General features: G+C 41.4%; 3 protein-coding genes across 4 annotated transcripts in view; 1 reads left to right on the forward strand and 2 right to left on the reverse strand.

Annotated features, from left to right (window-relative positions):
• The window catches only part of agap3 (ArfGAP with GTPase domain, ankyrin repeat and PH domain 3), a 118,216-nt gene extending 114,599 nt beyond the window's left edge, over nt 1-3,617 (forward strand). For both annotated transcript variants that reach the window (XM_080907581.1, XM_080907580.1), the window contains exon 18: nt 605-3,617. In XM_080907581.1, coding sequence (XP_080763707.1) covers nt 605-829 — 225 coding nt within the window. In that variant the 3' untranslated portion in view covers nt 830-3,617. The remainder of the gene's footprint in view (nt 1-604) is intronic.
• Nucleotides 3,618-8,027: 4,410 nt separating this feature from the next.
• Nucleotides 8,028-10,537, reverse strand: gbx1 (gastrulation brain homeobox 1). Its single transcript, XM_080861312.1, has 2 exons — nt 9,732-10,537; nt 8,028-9,075 (listed from the first exon to the last, which is right to left on the reverse strand). Exons 1-2 carry the CDS (start codon nt 10,180-10,182, stop codon nt 8,561-8,563), a joined length of 966 nt encoding a protein of 321 aa, XP_080717438.1. The 5' UTR covers nt 10,183-10,537; the 3' UTR covers nt 8,028-8,560.
• Nucleotides 10,538-12,735: 2,198 nt separating this feature from the next.
• Nucleotides 12,736-17,029, reverse strand: asb10 (ankyrin repeat and SOCS box containing 10; the record flags this gene model as incomplete). Its single annotated transcript, XM_080907175.1, has 5 exons — nt 12,736-12,921; nt 13,298-13,411; nt 13,927-14,431; nt 14,851-15,118; nt 16,714-17,029. The coding sequence occupies 5 exons, from the start codon at nt 17,027-17,029 to the stop codon at nt 12,736-12,738; spliced, it is 1,389 nt and encodes a 462-aa protein (XP_080763301.1).
• Between the last annotated feature and the right edge of the window lie 251 nt (nt 17,030-17,280).

Below are 17,280 nucleotides of genomic sequence, written 5' to 3' on the forward strand. Positions count from 1 at the left end.
GAAGGCAAATGTAGGAGGCAAAATATTATAGAATATTAGTATTTTCAAGTATATTATAGTATATTCAAGTATAAAAACGGCACTCACAACTTAGCAAAGAACCATTTTTTTAATTAGTCATCATCACTATGTACAGAGGAGATAAGGAGAAAACAGTGTATACAAGAACTGGACTGAAAATCAGCCCTAACAGGTCTCAGTACATAAGGAGGTCATTACAATGTACAAAGCTTGCCTAATAGAGGCTGTGTCATACATACAGGTGTTCATACCAAATGTTGGCTTTTGTGCTTGTTCAGATGTAACAACGTCTTTCTTATATGCTGTATTTCCAACTTTCTTAGCAAAATACAAAGAAATGGGGGGTGGAGGATGGCTCAAGACTGCACAGTACTGTACCACCCCACCAAAAAAGGGCTTTTCACAGAGTGCTTTCAGGGAAATCAAAAACGTATCACATTATTACTAAATCTAATCAATGAACCTAAATCATAAGCATTAATTCCAGAGGACGTGCCAAAAATAACGTGTAGTTACTTGTACTTTATGCTTATGTCCTAAATTTGGCCTTTGTTCTTTTCTTGCCAACCATTCTCTCCCACAGTACGGTGTGGATGTGAAAAGCCGAGATGCCCGCGGCCAAACGCCGCTGTCCTACGCTCGGCGGGCTGTGAGCCAGGAGTGCGCGGACATATTACTCCAACACGGTTGCCCCAACGACACCAGCAGCCTGACCTCCGTGCCCACACCCAACATGAGCCGCCGCAACCCCAACATCAACAACAACAACGCCCAGTGTGAGCTCAACCGCAGTATCAGCATCATGTAGGAGCCAGAAAGCAGCTGCAGACGAGCACCCACCTAAACCCACCCGTGTCTCCTCCCAGTACTTCCTCCTCTGTTTCTCACACTGTGTAACCCAAAACCAGTACGCACGGATAGGTATCAGGAGTGACGGACCTACTGCAGATATTCCACCGCGCTGACAGAAGCGGGAGCGTTTGGGGTTTCGGACATTGTACATTGTTTATTTTATATTATTATTTTTTATTCCTGTTGTTTGTTAAATTTATTCAATCTCGGTCTGAAGTGATCACGATGAGCTTTAAGCTTTTTTGTTTTTTAAGCGTCAACCAAACAAATGACTTACTTTGGCATTCATACCTACTCTACGAAAAGCATTTCCTTAATGCTTGAACATTTCCTTTTTATGTCTTCCCCTTCTGCGATGTGAACTGATTATACAGTGTGAATGAGAAACTTCCTTCAAATTTCCAATCCTAAGTGTAATAACATAAAACTGTAAAGAATAGTTTTAGAAGTGACAAAACACTGATGTGGGAAAGAAACTAAATCTCTCTTGATATCAGTGGCTGTTGCAGGCTTTCGTAATGATGCATGTCTTCAACACAGCTATCAAACTCTTGACATACTATTCATATACAAAGGCAAAGCAATTATAGTTAAAGAGTCCAAATGATTTAGATACTTAATTTACAGGGAAATGGATTCAGATCATCATAAAGGAGTTGATTGCACAATTCCTATCGGGTGAAATTGAGTCATTTCCTTCGCCACCCTTATTGTGATGCTCGGGTAAAAGTGTCCGTGACTACAAAGGAATTAAAGGGCATAATGTTTTATGACCAGTGAGCCACATGGCTTTGTACGCGTTCCTCTTCAATCAGAATTCATTCAGATTCAAAGGTTTGATTAAAGCAGTGAAATTGTGCCATTACAATCTTTTTGTTGGAGTAATTTCCCAAATGACAAGATTGTGTTGATAATTGACACAGATTCGCGCAATTTCATCCCGTGAGCGTCCTGGAATATCCACTCGCCTCCTGGGGCCGAAGGCTGTCGTATTTGGTACTCTAAAGAAGACTTCCTCTGTTGTTGCTGTGAAATGCATATACTGGTACTGTGTGTGTGCGCGCGCGCGCGTGTGCGTCCGTACACAACGCTACGATACGTCTGTGCTCGCGTGTTCGTGGGCATTTCTGTTGTTGAAAGGACGCCAGAGAGGAGACAGAAACTGTCAGTGACGATTTGGGATCATAACTGTGTAACAATGTACAGACCACTGTAAAAAGTAGTTCTTCTTCCTTTGCCTTATTCCTTATAAGAAGTTTGAACTTAGTCGATGAGAAGCAGCCTTTTACCTTCTCCTTAAACCTCTGTGCTCTCCCCCTGAGAACCTGTCAGCCCGAAAGCAGGGAGCTAACAACGCGCATTCACGTGACTGACGTGAGACATTTAGGGATTCAAATGAGCAAAGATGTTCATATATATAGAGAGACGAGTATAATTAGTTTGCATTATTACAAATGTACAGTATTCCACAGACGTGATAAGCCAGCTCATTTAGAGTAAGTGGGACTCGGACGTAAAAATGACTTTAGATGGAGTCGGCACAATGTGGGTGTATTTCTCCTTTTATTAAACTGCCATTTGTGAGGTTTTAAAACATCTTGATTTTACGTGTTTACATAGGCAGAATGTTTGTTTACAGAGCAAGTTATGAACTTGGTACCTTATCTACATGGTTTCGTTGTTGCGTTACAGTATTCCTGTTTTCAGAGCCTACTGAAAATGACCATGGGGTCAAAAGAGGGTTTTGTTCATCCAGGCGATGGAGATACTGTAAAGGAAAGTTTTGACATTTAAAAAAAAAATATGCTTATTTGCTTTCTTGATGGGAAGATTGTGTACAGATGTTTTTCCAGAGCAGCCATATGAAGTAGTTATCAACCACATTTGGTAAAGGTTCTACTTAGGTACATTGCACCTTGTTTACAGAGCCGTTACCACGATGGAACTAGGCTTAATAAAGAAGTTACTCCATACGTCCCTATATTTCTGGGGTTTCTTGCTCTGGAGTTTATGCACACCTAACAGTCGTATCGATCTTCCTGTCTTCCTCCCAGCAAGAGGCGCATAAGCATATTTAATAAAATGTCAAATTAATCTTTGAAGACATCCCCAAAAGAAATCAAACTGACTTCTTTGAATTTACTAGTACTGTAATGTGATACTGGCCTTATTTCTGATCTTTACTTGACCAACCTGTTTCATTGAGTGCATTTTGTTGTCCAAGGGGATCAGTAAGAGGAGTTAAGCGTGTACAGTGATTACCCTTATTTACATACTGTAGATGATTTAAAAAAAACACTAGAAATCTGCCTGTTTTTCCCCTGAAAACAAGATGAAGTGTAAATATTAGCTTAATGCTTTTATCTGAAGACAAACTCCTGAACTGAAATGGTTTTCGGTCTTCCTGACCAACAAACCGTATTTTGATATGTTTTGTTTTGTTTGTTTGTTTCTTCTTTGGCATATTTTTTTAAGGTACTTCTGTTTGGTCTTGCCGTTAACCGACCATCTTTGGTACTTGTGTATAATGATGTACATTTAACATATTTATAATGCAGTATGTAAATATATTTTCTTGTTTTTGTTTTGTTTTTTGCTCATTTTCCTATTGTAATTCCTTTACATTCAGAACGTGAATCAAAAGCTAAAGAATAACTTGTTGTATGCTTGGATGCTTGGCTGACAGTTGACCTATTAATAAACACTCAAATAAAAACGATGTAGCCTTCCCTGGATTTAGGGAAATCAACGCATTTGTCTTGTGTATGTGTGTGTGTGTGTGTGTCGCTCACTCATTATCCATCACACTCCTGTCTCTCCCATCTCTTGTCTTGCTGTGCCTTAACGGTGAAGGTGAGGCTTTCTTTCAAATTAGAAGTCGCGTTTCCTCTTTTGCGTGTCCCTTCATCAAACTTCGTGTCCGAAACAACTCAGCCAGGCCTGCCTCGAGGTAAGTGAACCACCCTCTTCACTTCCTGCTCGAGGGACCCCCAACAGTTGCTGAAAGAGGATTAAGATAAAGAGCTGGGCTTAGTGTCAGGCAGCACAACACTGTGGGGAAAACTGAAAGATCTGTGTTCAGAGGAGTCAAGCCCTCACTAATCCACTTCTTATTTCCTGCTAATCTTGTCTCAGCATATCTTCATCCCCTTCCTCTTTCTGTTGGCCAGCATTGTTTGCTCTTTATCACCTGGTTTCTCTTTAGTTTCTCCTCTTCCTCCCTCTGCGCTGCCTTGAAATGGAGACTGACTCCCCCATGTCACGCTTTAAAGCTCTTAAAAACAAATTTTCTCAACCAACTTCCTTATTAGTAATTGGGTAGTATTGTCTTTGCTTACTTCACCTTGCGGATTAGTGACCTTCCTCTGGAGTCTCCTCAGAGGGAGGAAATTAATAGGGCTAATTTAGAATAACATTATCACCAGCTATCCTTTAGCAGCATTAGATGGGAGGTGTTCGGTTGCTGTCATGAAAAATCAAATCCATCTCACATTCCTTTGAACTTATTTTCGTTTATACTCCTTCTCTTTTTGGCCTCTATGCACTAATCATGAGATATATATCTAACAATTCCTCCTGTTTGGCTTTTGATAGCAATGAGCAACTATTTGGAGGAAAAGTTCAGCTTACAAAGAGCTGAGAGTTAACTCAGATTAAGGTAGCAGGCCATGAAACCCAGGGAATGTAAAAAAATGATATCAAATGAACCTTTAAAGGTAGTCTGTGGGACTATTGCAAGATCAGGTAACACTCTTGTGTTTTGTTTAATAATAATAATTGTAGATTTAAGATTTATAAACCTTCAAGGTCTTTAATGTCAAAATTTAAAGGGTTTGCTCGCACATATCTAAACTAGTGCTTGTCTGTTCTTACCTAGGGAGAAAAAAAAAGGTCTTGTAATTTATTACCATGCCTCGTGTCTTGGCAGACCCCGGCCACTTGTGTTTGTTGTGGTGAGACTGGAGCGCTTGTTTGCACCGCCGTGTGTTTTGATATTTCATCAGGGCTTGCTAAACAGTGAGGAGGGCTCTCTGCCGCCCACCTCTTCTCAGACAAATTGCCTCCGAGATTGCAGAGGTGGGTCTGAGGCTGATGGATGGGCACACAAAGACCTGACGAGACCATATTTGCAAACATTAAATCCATACTTCCCTTATGCAGAAGCTGCTTGGCCGCAGGTCACCGGCAGTGAGTGATGCACCCAGTCCTGATATGAATGCTGCATCAAGGTGGCACTGAACAAATGTTTATCTTACATGTTCCTTGCTGCCTGTCCTGATGTGGATCTGTTCTGTTGCTCCCTGTTTTTCCTCCTCTTTTCAATCTTGCAGTCTCTTTAACCAGTAATTATATCCTCTCTTGCCCTGACCCTCTCTCCTCTCCTGAATCCCCCACAGACTTAAACATCCATTATCAATTCCAGCTCCATCATGTCTGAGCAGTACATCCATGTTGCACCCTGCCCTTCCTGACTGCCCCACGTCTCCATACTCATTTCCCCATCCTCTCAGTGATCGACCTCTCTTTCCCTACTTGCTGCCCAACCTGGCTGCTTCATACCCACCGTGCCATCTTCCTCTTCACCCTCCTCTCACTCCTTTGTCTTATATAAACGCTCTGTTCCCATCACTCTCTCCCTTTCCCTCCTTCTTCCCTTACTTTTTCTCCCCTTCCCCGTTGGCTTTTGCCTGCATTTTGCTGTTAATTTGCCTGAGAATGCATTAGCTGTAATGAAGGCTGAGGGCCAAGGGAATCCTCCAGGGTTCCATTAATCATCCCCCCTCAGACAGGCAACCTTGATTACAAGTGGCAAGAAATTCATTAGAGCCGGGCCTCTGACAACTCTTATCTCCGCCACTAGATCTGACTCATTAGGCAGCCAAATTAAAGCTATGATGGCCCTGATGAAACTCATCGCTTGTTTATCTTGTGCGATTTGATGCATCTGCCCATACATCACTGCAGCCACGACCGTCCGGACCCTCCCAAGAAGTCAGGCCTCCAGTCGGCGCTGAGCAGCCTGCACACTCACACAACCAAGCCAGTAATGAGCTCCCTCGCTTTCCTCCCTCCCTTTCTCTCTCTCTCTCTCTCTGCAGGTGGGAATGAGGGAATAGTTACACGTCTTTGCTGGAAAGAACTTCTGATATTTCAATTTGTGATTCAAGTAGCACAATGGCAGAATATGGAGTCTCGAGATTGAAGTGTTTACTGAATGTGCGGCTTAAAAAGAACAGACTGTTAGAAACTTTGAATGGATTAACACAGTAACCCGAGAAACTCAAGTCTGCTACACATTACTCTCCTCCAGAAAGCTTCTGCACGTTAATAATTCATTAATAATAACAGCAATATTATTTCTTTCCACACTAACAGCTCTAAACCTGCAGGATCTCAGTGATAACAGCCAGTGCCTATCATGAGTTTTGTCATGGCTCTTCATCGTCAGTCCCTCCATGCAGCGCATGCATGGGGTCTGAAATAGCTGTGGCACTCTGGCACAGTGACGTGGAAATAACCAACTATGTTAGTCAGCTCTTGGACCATAATCAAACTTCCACTGCACCTTCACACGATCATCACTCCTTGAATCCCCATGTGAGTGTCACAATCTTAATGCATGAGGTGGACGGTGAAATAAAGTTTACTACTCATGGGTGCCCGGGTCATGAAGTGTCTGTTTATGCTCTGAGGTCAAGCCTGTATTCAACAGAGGCGTGAGGAAAATTAAATGTAAAGATTATTATAGATGTCTGTTGCTATTTGAGATTAGTTTTTTTTAAAAAACCCAAACCCACCTTATTGTGGCAAAAGTTTAATTTCATGAAATATTAATTATCTGAGGAATCCTGCCCCATTATCATATTTCAAATGATAAATAAATAAACGTGATCTGACGTCTACTGAATCTTTCTGGAATCACGAAGACCATCTGATATAAAGTTAAAAAAAAATCCAACATAAGGTTTTGTGCAAGCAGCTCAGAGACAGCGTGTAAACCGAGGGCCGTGATGAAAGTTTTCACAAAAACACCAAGCCTTCCTCCTGTAATAGGGTAGCTGTTTCTGGTTAGAGATTATGTTAATACTGCTGGCATGTAGAGTACAATTTCCGATTTGATTTCATTTAGCACCGCTTTTATTCGCTCAGGTCTGTTTCTGTAAGTACAAGACGAGTAACTGCATTTACTAGCTACAGGTCTGTGTATGTATCCTGAAGAAAATCCGCGTTTTAGGAGCAACATAGCTTCTTACAATCATAACATTCATTAGAAATCAAACTTATAAATATCGTCTACTTCGGCCATTGAAACAAAAGATGAAATACTTCATATTTTAGTAAATCTCGAAAGATGTCGACATTTCTGAGGGATATTAGTTGTATTAAAATGATGCATAAAGTATCTCGTATCTATTAGGTGACACAGCACCAATAAATTATGCCTTCAAAGCGGACTTTAATGCGTCCTATTAAATGACTTCTTGTTCATATTTAGTTCTTTTTGGATCGATTTACAAAAAAACATTTTTAGCGCCACGAGATTAAAGAGCTGATGTCTGTTTGTGTCGGTGCAGTGACTGATAGAGAAGTTCATTACAGAGTGTTGAATGTGCTCAGCCTAATGAGGATCCATCAGTTCAGTTGAGACAACATGGCCTCCTAAAGAGAAATCAATCACTGCTGCTGCTACCTTAAAAAAGACTGTTCCACGTCTCAGGTCCTTGATGTATCTAAAATAAAATAAAAATAAAATAAAATAAATAATTAATAGATTCTAAAAGAATTTGCAACTTCAGGAAATTAAGACTAACAGATGTGCAGCAGAAGCTATGAAATTACACAAAAACAGACATTAATGTGCTTCTAACGCCTCACTGAAACTCTCTAAAAAATGCTTTAAAAAGGTCTTCTAAGTCCAAAAAAAATGAACAGAAATATTTTTTATGATAAAATTTCAACGTTTCATCAGGATATATTTTTAGTCAAAACAGCCGCCTGACCGTAGTTTTTTTTTTTTTTAATGAACTTGTTCAATAATCTTTCGTGATGTTTAAACAGTAAAGGCCACCTTTGTTTTCATTTTAGCGTAATCAAATGATTTCAACAGCTGTTGCTCTACATTTTAATAACAATGATTCAACCTGGATTCCAGCTTTCGTATAAAGCGATTTATTAGGTCAATATACTTTACAGTTGTCTCTTGTTTGGTCGTTAATTCCTTCACATTTTTTTTGTTCTTCCACAAATAGCTTTAAAAGGTGGTTTCTACACTTGCCAAACAAAAAACGCCTTAAGTTACATGCAAATGTCTCCAACAAATTGTACGAAACACAAAACAAACAAACAAAAAAATAAATCCAGAATAGCTTCATCAAATGAGGACATGCACATAACCAACAAAACAGTTTGGCCCTACATATAAATACTTAAAAAAATCTTTACAGTCGCATCTCATAGTGCTCATTTGTACCAGTTTTTACCCATTTATATTTACATATTAACAGAAACAATAAATAAAAATGAGAGCATATTGCCAAATAATTGGTCTGTCTGTGAGTAAATCCTCTTCTCCCTCAGACAAAATAATTGGAACATCCTTTTTGTGCTTCATGCGTTCAACAAATCAGTGGAACCTAGAGTCAAGTGTTTCTAATAATATTCTTTTTTTTTGGATTTTCATCTCAGTTCATGGCCTGGTCCCTTGCTCTATTTGTTGATGCTGACTCCTCACAGCGAACCTGTTGACGTGCACCGGGATGGGGACCACAATTTTGGGATTTCTCACCGGTTCTCCCGACCGGTTGTTGACGTTGCCCGCTTTGATCCGTTTCCACTTGGCCCTACGGTTCTGAAACCAGATCTTCACCTGCACCTCGCTCAGTTTGAGTGCGTGTGCGATCTGGGAGCGTTCAGTCAGAGAAAGGTATTTTTTACAGTGAAACTCCTTTTCGAGTTCGAGTAGCTGCTCGCTGGTAAAAGCTGTTCGTCTCCTCCGGCTCTTCCCTGCTGAGCTGCCGGTCGGTAGCGCCTCCTGCGAGCCCGTTTTTAGTTTGCTCTTCTGGGACAGGGCGCCGCAGTTGTTGCCGTCCGAGAAACTTTCGTTCTCGCTGTCCGCGGAGCTGTCCTCTCGGTCGCTGCAAACTGTGTCTGCTGATTTTAGGTCCAGCTTCTCGTCGTCTGAACTGTAGAGTTTGGTCTCGCCTAAAATGCGAAGATAAACAAAGAACACACGCAAACATACGCATTTAGTGATTTTATAGTTTATGATCCCGCAAATCAGCGGTGACAGCTGCAGATGTCTCACAATGTTGGACGACACTTGGTGTGTTTTGGGGAAAAAAGGCTGGCATAGATCATGTGAAAGAACTTTTTTCAGAAAAAAATTTCAGAAAAAAATCAGATCAGTCATGCTGAATCATCAGCGGTTTGTTTGTGGTCACTCAGTTGTTCCATAAGTTTCCACCGCAACTGAGAAACTTAGAAAATGCTGCATCCACATATAGACTGGAGTTCTTGGCATTTAGCTCTGTTTTATGCTTTAATAAAGACTGGTTCAGAAATCATTCCAAATACGGCCTTTTAAAATAGCAAACGTGCCTGAAACGGCAGTTCCCTCATAAAGCTTCGCTTTATGCTGCATACTCGGGATTTAGTAAAATGCATTTTAATCAAGAGCTCTAAATGTGAAAAGATGAGATTAACTAGAACTATACACTATACCTGCTAATTCATCTTCACCCAAGAGGCCACTAATCTCCGCTTTATCGCATTTTACGCACAGTGGTCACTTTTACGCGGCAGCCCCCGAGGCTTAAATATAATGAAAGAGAATGACTTGTAGAAGTGGTTGAGCCTACCTGATATTGTCTGAAAAGTTTCCGAGAAGTTGAGCATCTCAGAGCTCTTGTCCCGGCTGTGCAGCTCCTCGGAGTGTGGGCTTTCTTGCCTTCTCGCTCCCGGGTCGGCAGCGCTTAAACGTGGACCAGGCAGCTCTTGTGGTGGATAGAAACTGTCCGGGGGATCCGAGAAACTTGGCATCGTTGTTGTGAGCGCAACCATGGACGGCACCCCCTGTCCCAAACTGGCACAGAACGTGTTGGTGAGTCGTCCCGCAAAAGAAGCCAATGGCGCGAGTGGAGGTATACCAGACGATAAAGGAGAATGGGATAAAGCTTGTGGGATAACCAAAGGTCTGTATGGCATGAACATAGGATAGCCCGTGTAGAGCAGGTGTCCCGGTCTGGGCTGAGGGGTCCCTATCAGGGAATCGATTGAAAACGCCGTCCCTTGCCCGCCTGGTCGCTGCATTTTGCAGGCAAACACTTTTGTTCGGTGAAAACTTGAAAGCAAATGTCCTTCCGTCGACGACGAGCAAAACTTTCAGTTTAAAGAGAGCGTGAATTGAAAGTAGATCCTCTGCTGTGTTGTCATCCCTGGAAGTAGACCTCTTCTTCGGATATCTGCGTTCTAAATGCTTCAGTCAGTCGGACGCTTTGTTGTGTGCACCAGCGCTACCCTTTCCCTCTTATTTGTCACACACTGAGACATAAACACACGCTCCCTCTTTCTATCTGTCCCCTCTTTCCAACTCCTCCCTTCACCCCTCTCTGATGCACAGTGTGTGTGTGCGCGAGGAAAGAGAGGGCGAGAGCGCATTGGTTATCATCTGCAATACAAGAAGAATGAAAAGGGGGTGTTTCCCTGGGGGCTCATCCATCTTCCTCAAATTACGCTTCATTTCCTTATTCAGCCTCTGACTTTTTGGCCGTCTTGAGAGGCGGTAGTTTCCCAGTGGAGACCAAATAGACGAGTCACCCCCCTCATCCACCCCTCCTCAAGCCCTCCTCCCCTTTTGCCAGGTTCACCATTGACTGCAAAACGGTGTGAGAGACTGTTCCAGCCCTTCCCCTTCTATAATCGTTGACCACACCAACCCAATCAGCTATTATTAATTTTGATTGATGATAAGTAATTACTCTGGATTCAAGGGACAGCATAAAACAACGGTGGCTTTTGTTGAAATATTGGGACCGATGGGAATCAGAGTCGGGAGGGAGGAGAGGCAGATGTTTCTCCCATTCTCCGCGGCTAAAAACAATGCGTTTGGCTTCAGAAAGAAGAAGTGCCACGACAATCGCTCCCCGGAGAGAGAGCAAGCGAGGTAGAGAGAGAGCGAGAGAGAGATGCTGCTTGCGAAATTAGATTCAGATAAAAGCCGTTTGTAAGGTCAACTTCAGTGTGGACACAGACTCACAGTGGCTAAAGTTACTACCGGTAATCCCCAAATCTAAATCTATAAATCTATAAACTTTAATCTCTTTTGCTGGCCATATGCCAATTAAAACAACGTGTGCTTTTTTCTTTCTTTCTTTTTTTAGAAACTAAATAAAGCACTAATTTTACTGTGCGCTTTTGGAAAAGTAATTTGTCCCTGATCAAAGTCGCATAGGGTGGGAAGAAAAAAAATCTCTTTTCTTAAGCACTGGTTTAATCGCAGATCATCTCACCTTTTAAATGGCAATGGGAACTGATGATGATTAGCCCTATTGAGTCCTGGGTGCCCGGGCTCTCCAACTGGTCGTCTGATTGCATGAGGACATAAACATATCACCACCGACTCTGATTAGCAGTGGAGGGCCAGGGCAGGCTAATTCTTATAATTGCAAGTGACTTCAGCAGCACCTCGCTTTGATCTACTGAAACCATTTGCCGAGCTCGTCTTCCTTTCTTTTTCGGGTTATTCTGAGTTTACGTTGCTGCTCTTTGCGCGCTTTGTGAACGAAATTCTGATTGCCCGTTTCATTTCTTAAAGACCAATTAAAACTGTGTTAAAATAGGGCCTGTGTTCTCAACCTCTTTATGACTAAAAACAAAGTTTTATACGGCAGGGATATAAAAATGATACCGAACCTCTATCTGCTGTCTGTAAATTCACATTAAAGCTGTTTTCCCCCCGTGTAATAATTTTAAAAAGGTCCAGATCGTCTCCATCTAAACTTTTCCACCCAGTAAGTAATGGAACAGAAGAAGCGCTCTTTTTTTCGCCTGTGTTGTTCTAACCTCAAAAACCAAATCTAAAAATAATTTCACAACACACATTCAAATATCTCTAAAAGTTATTCAACATATTTCTGCTTAATTTGATTTCAATTTTAAATTTTTGAGGGCATACTGGATTGGATACCGGTGCTTCCTAAAATATTTTTGTGTTATAAATGAGTAATTTCCAGAAAAACGCGGCAATGACAAAACAGCCAGTAAACACACACAGAGAAAAATGACTACAAGCAAAAACATGACAGAAAAATATAAAAACACGAAACATGAAAAGAACAATGACCAGATCATGCAGCAGTAGTGGAAAACTTTATTTTCATTTAAAGCCTGTTTTAATCATATATTCATATAATTACAGGCATCTCAAACGATTAATGCAAATATTTTGATAGCAATACTCGATGTGCAAAACATAATTACTATGCTCCCTAGCGCTGACCTATGATAATAACTATGTATACAATTTAAAGCAAGTCGTCCTTTTTAAATTAAAGTGTAAAAGTAAGAGAAAAAGAAAAGAAAAAGTGATCAAAAAAGTAAAGAAAATATAAACCAATATAGCTGCAGCCCCACTGCATAATTTAATAATTCTAGTCTGTAGCGCCCTCTTGTGGTGCAACATCAAACGTGTTTCTGCGCTGAGACATGGATCAAAACATGACAGGAAACGACTCTGCGTCTGCCTCCTGAAAATCTTATGTATGGCAGCACGCAACCTAAAAAAAAATCTGTGTATTGATTCACATTGTTGGACTTTTCTCACCATCGATATTTGGTACAAATATTCACACTCAGATTGGACTTTTAGTGAATGTATCCTCTGAAATCCAGGAGAAGATAGTTCTTGATGAACTTGGGCAGATCGAGCTTTGGGACCACTTTGTGTACCCGGCCTTCCAGGAATCTCCTGAGACTGCAGCGAGCCAAGTGTTGCAACGAGCGAGGAGTCATTTCCAGGGAGAAGACTGACTCATAAAATTCTTTGTGTTCCTTTTTTGGACAGAAACACACAAAAAATAGATTTAACTGATGAACTGATACTAGATTGATGGCTCTATATTGATGCTTTGATATTCTGAGTTTAGTTTTGCAATCAGCTTATATTTAAAAATGAATGATTAAAAAATAGCTTTCTGAATATAAAATAATGATAAATTACTTAATGTTCTTTTCATTTTTAAAAGCCCTCATATTTATAAGAAACTACAATATTTTTCTCTACCTAAGATGGGTTGAGATGGGTCACTTTAAAAGTATTAATTTAAAGACAATGAAGACTAAAACATTTAACTAAACATAATAATAATAATAATAATAATTAAAAAATGGTAAACCTAATTCATAATTTCACATTTAAAAAGCTTGCCTTAAACACCTCCTCTGACACGGACTCAACCCAGGTGTCCGTGACTTTGAGGTGACTGTAGGCATTCAGGAGAACCTCAACAGTGCGTGGCGATTTGGAGCAGTGCATCAAAACCTGCAAGGTGCATCACAACTCAGAGCAAAGCAGTACGATTTAAACAATCAACATTTAAGTTCACGAGCAAGCATGTGACTCCATAGAACTGAAGAAATAAAGTAATTAAACACTTGTGAAATGAACAGATTGGTCTTCCCTCCAGGGGTTTAACTGGAAATTATGCAATTAGTGCTAATTAATCTCCTATTAACACTTGCCTAATTAGGAACCAGGCATTTTGTGTAGTGCACGTGGGTTCACTGATAGTTGTAGTCTGTTTCCCGCTGAGAGTGCAACACTTCATGTTGTGCCATGAGATGGTAATGATTTGAATGTGAAGTTGTGAAGTCTGGAATATCGCAAGGAACAGTGTAGTGTTTCAAAGAAATCTTAGTCAAGGTGTTACATGTGCAGTACTTGCTAATTATGCAAAATGAGCCACCTTGATGAATAATTGGCTGTAGCCGTGATAGCATGCTTCTCCACACGTTTTATTCTGATTCCATGTAATATTCAAGCATTTAGGTCCCTACCTTCGGAAGAGCACCGGGCCACACCCGAATGGAGCCGTGGTTGAGCAGAGAGCGGACAATCCTCTCAGGACTATGGGAAATCTTGTAGGCCACCACCTTCAGGATGTTGTGCATTGGAGCTTCACCTCCATAGTCCATGTTGTTAACACAGGCCCCATTTTCCAGCAGCAGATCCACTATGTCTGGGTTCGCATTCTTACAGGCCATGTGCAAAGGAGTGCGTTTGTCCTGTTCCTCAGTGTGGATGTTGGCCCCTGCGTTTATCAGTATCTGACACACCTTGAAATAATTACGGAGATCCTGTGCCTCCTGGGGCTGTGAGCAAGCAGAATTGATGGAGGTGAGACCCTCATAGTTCTGTTTGTCCACAGCAGCTCCATGACGCAGGTACAGCTCAGTGTGGTCTGGGAGGCCATTCCTGGCAGCCACATGGAGAGGAGTGTCATATTCATCTACAGTGCAGCCGTTGATTGCAGCTCCATACTGAAGGAGATACTTGGCACATCTGCAGACAGGATTAATAGAATCAGGTAGATCAGTTGTTCCTACACTTTAGATTTTTTTTCCCTTTCAGATTCAAAGGCATTTTAATGCATTATGCTTTTTGTCAGCTGTTTATATTACAGCAAAATTTACAACTAGGGGCAGCAGCAGTCCCAAATTTAATATATTTTACTGTCACTTGTAGCTTCACCTCCTGCTCCTGGAATATGTAACTCCTGAAGGAAGAAATGACAGAAACAACAGAATGTTTACTCTGCAATAAATACACCTTTTGCTCAGGTAAATATACTCAGGGGTTTTGTTTGCTTTTATATAACCTTGCAGCTACAAGGATACAAGTTCAAGTACTGGTGCTTAAGAGTGACTGAACTAGATGAGGAATGAAAATACCCTTACATAGTTTTACTGGATTTCACTTACTCAAGGGATTCAGGGCTTGTACAAACATGCAAAGGCAGAAGGCCGTCCTCTGAGACAGCATTGGCATTGGCACCGTGCATCAGCAAGAGTTTGGCACACTCTGGTTGGCAGTTTTCACAAGCCTCGTGCAGCGCAGTGGTGCCGCCAGGTGCTAGGTCAACATCTGCGCTGCGCTGCAGCAGGAGCCTCAGGCAGTCCGCGAAGCCTCGGCCAGCTGTGATGTGAAGCGGTGTCGTCAGCTCCTGCTCATAAGTCAGTGACCACAGTCCTGCCAACAGGGAGCAAAAGTGTCATGAAGCCAACATTGAACTCAAGCCATAAAGTATATATGTCACATATATGCTTCAGCAGATATAGTATACAGCAGGGGTGACAAAAATAAGGCCTGGGGGCCAGAATAGGTATGGCAAGGCTTCAATCCAGCCCAGGGGATGGCTTTTGGAAAACATTAGATAGGGAAAACATTTTTGGAAATTCAACTGTATTTTTATATGTTTTACAGCTTTTCCCGCTATAAACTAATAGACATAGTTAAGTAATAGATAAAGAATGAAATGACAGAGAAGTACCTGTTTTTCTTGGTTAAAACATAAAACTTTCAGTGGAACAAAAACCTTAGGTTTTTAAATACATGATAGTCTGAGCTACCAGGCATTTTTTTGTACTTTTACACATTTATCATGCGGGAAAAACTGAGATGTCATGTTGAAACTACACTTCTTTATCTTATATTAAGGTACCTCTGGGATCAGATGTTTGGTTAAACATCCTTACACTGACAAAGTTGAGTTTCACCCGTCTCGCCCACTTAAAATCAAAGTGGACTGTATGTAACCCTCAATGTAATTTGACATCCCTGGTATACAGCGTAACATTTTAATGTACTCATAACATGTTTCATCAAAATCTAGTTTAACCTTGCTGATGCAAGATTAAACATAAAAATTAAGGACCTACTCAGGCCTCTGTAGTTAAATCTAAAGTTCTTCCACTCCTCCAAGTTGCTGGTGTCATAAATTGCATCAATAAGGTAGCCATACTCATCATCATCCACGATACCGAGGATAGTCAGCTCATCGCCCACGAGCAAAGAGTTCCAGAACTGCAGGATACAACCTGTAGCCTTGGCTGTGGCGATCACATCTTCTCTGTATTTCTTTTGTTTGCGCCACTTCACTCTAGGTGCTACGTAAGCCATATTACAGCGAGCTAATTTGTTTTTAAAATGTATTAGTTGTGAGGTTTCTCCTGAAGCACCACTTATGCAGGTTGTTTGTGCAGACAGGGCTATTTCAGGGAGGTGTTATGTGATATTGTGCTTGACCCTTTGAACCAGTGGCATGAGAGCCAATGACTGCATTGCATGTAACCTGCCTAATTATCCAGCTAATACAGTTTTGCAGTCTAAGAAATTAGAAGTGACACATTATTTCGCAACAACAAAAAAGTCCTTCATGATGTTTTGCCAGTGACGAAACAAGTTATTGAAAACGGACACTGACTCAGTCTTTAATGGAAGGGTCACAACTGAATCTAATGGATTGTCCTGTTGCACAGAACAAACAGATGACTCGCAGGTCTGATTATGTAGTGGGCATATGATGGTTTCTATAAATAGCTCTTCGGGTTCTGTGGCTATAAATATTGCATTGATTTATTGAGCGAGAGGCGCCAGATGCACGTTGCTCAGCAATGCACAGTAGTGATTTCTTTATATGTTTTTGCCTTTAGTTTTTTCGTGCATATCACAGGAAATATCGGTTGTGTTCAAACCATTCTGATTTTGGATGCCAATCTCGAGAAAATACGGTCCGATTCATGTGACTTCTTAGATCACTGATGAAGACAGATGTTGTCTCTTACCTTCCCCTCTGGCAGCCCAGCGCATTTCCCCTCCCTGTGGCTCAATGATGAGGTTTGCTGTGGATCCTCTAGGAAAAAAGTGCTGCATAGCCTCCAGGTCTCCTGTATACAAAGCATTGTGGATGACCACATCGTGGCAGACAGCTGGTGGCAGGGACTTCAGCAGTGCTCTGTTGTTGGCCTCCTTCTTCAGCATATAGCTACTCAGATTATGAGAGGCAAGTTGCCTGCTGTACTTGTATCTCTCTAGCGTGTCCTTGTCAAGTTCAAGAGAACGCAAGGCCATGGACGTGAAGACAAAGCTGCCTCTCGACATGCTTGTTGTGCGATATGTGTATGATTATGTCTAACAAGTCCCTTCTCTCTGTTTCTGTTGTTATTTCACTCTCTCTGGCTGATGTCCACTTTGTACCCGCCGGCTGTTCACAGGGTTGATTCACCGAGTTGTTTTGATATTCGGCATGAGACCCTCCCTGCAGCGTGACAAGTAAATGCTATTTTTATGTCTCACACGCAGCCACTCAAACCTCTCCTGTTTGCCTCCAGCAAAGTTATAAAGTCTCTCTG

The sequence above is a fragment of the Rhamphochromis sp. 'chilingali' genome (assembly GCF_963969265.1).
Source record: "Rhamphochromis sp. 'chilingali' genome assembly, chromosome: 16".
Lineage (NCBI taxonomy): Eukaryota > Metazoa > Chordata > Actinopteri > Cichliformes > Cichlidae > Rhamphochromis > Rhamphochromis sp. 'chilingali'.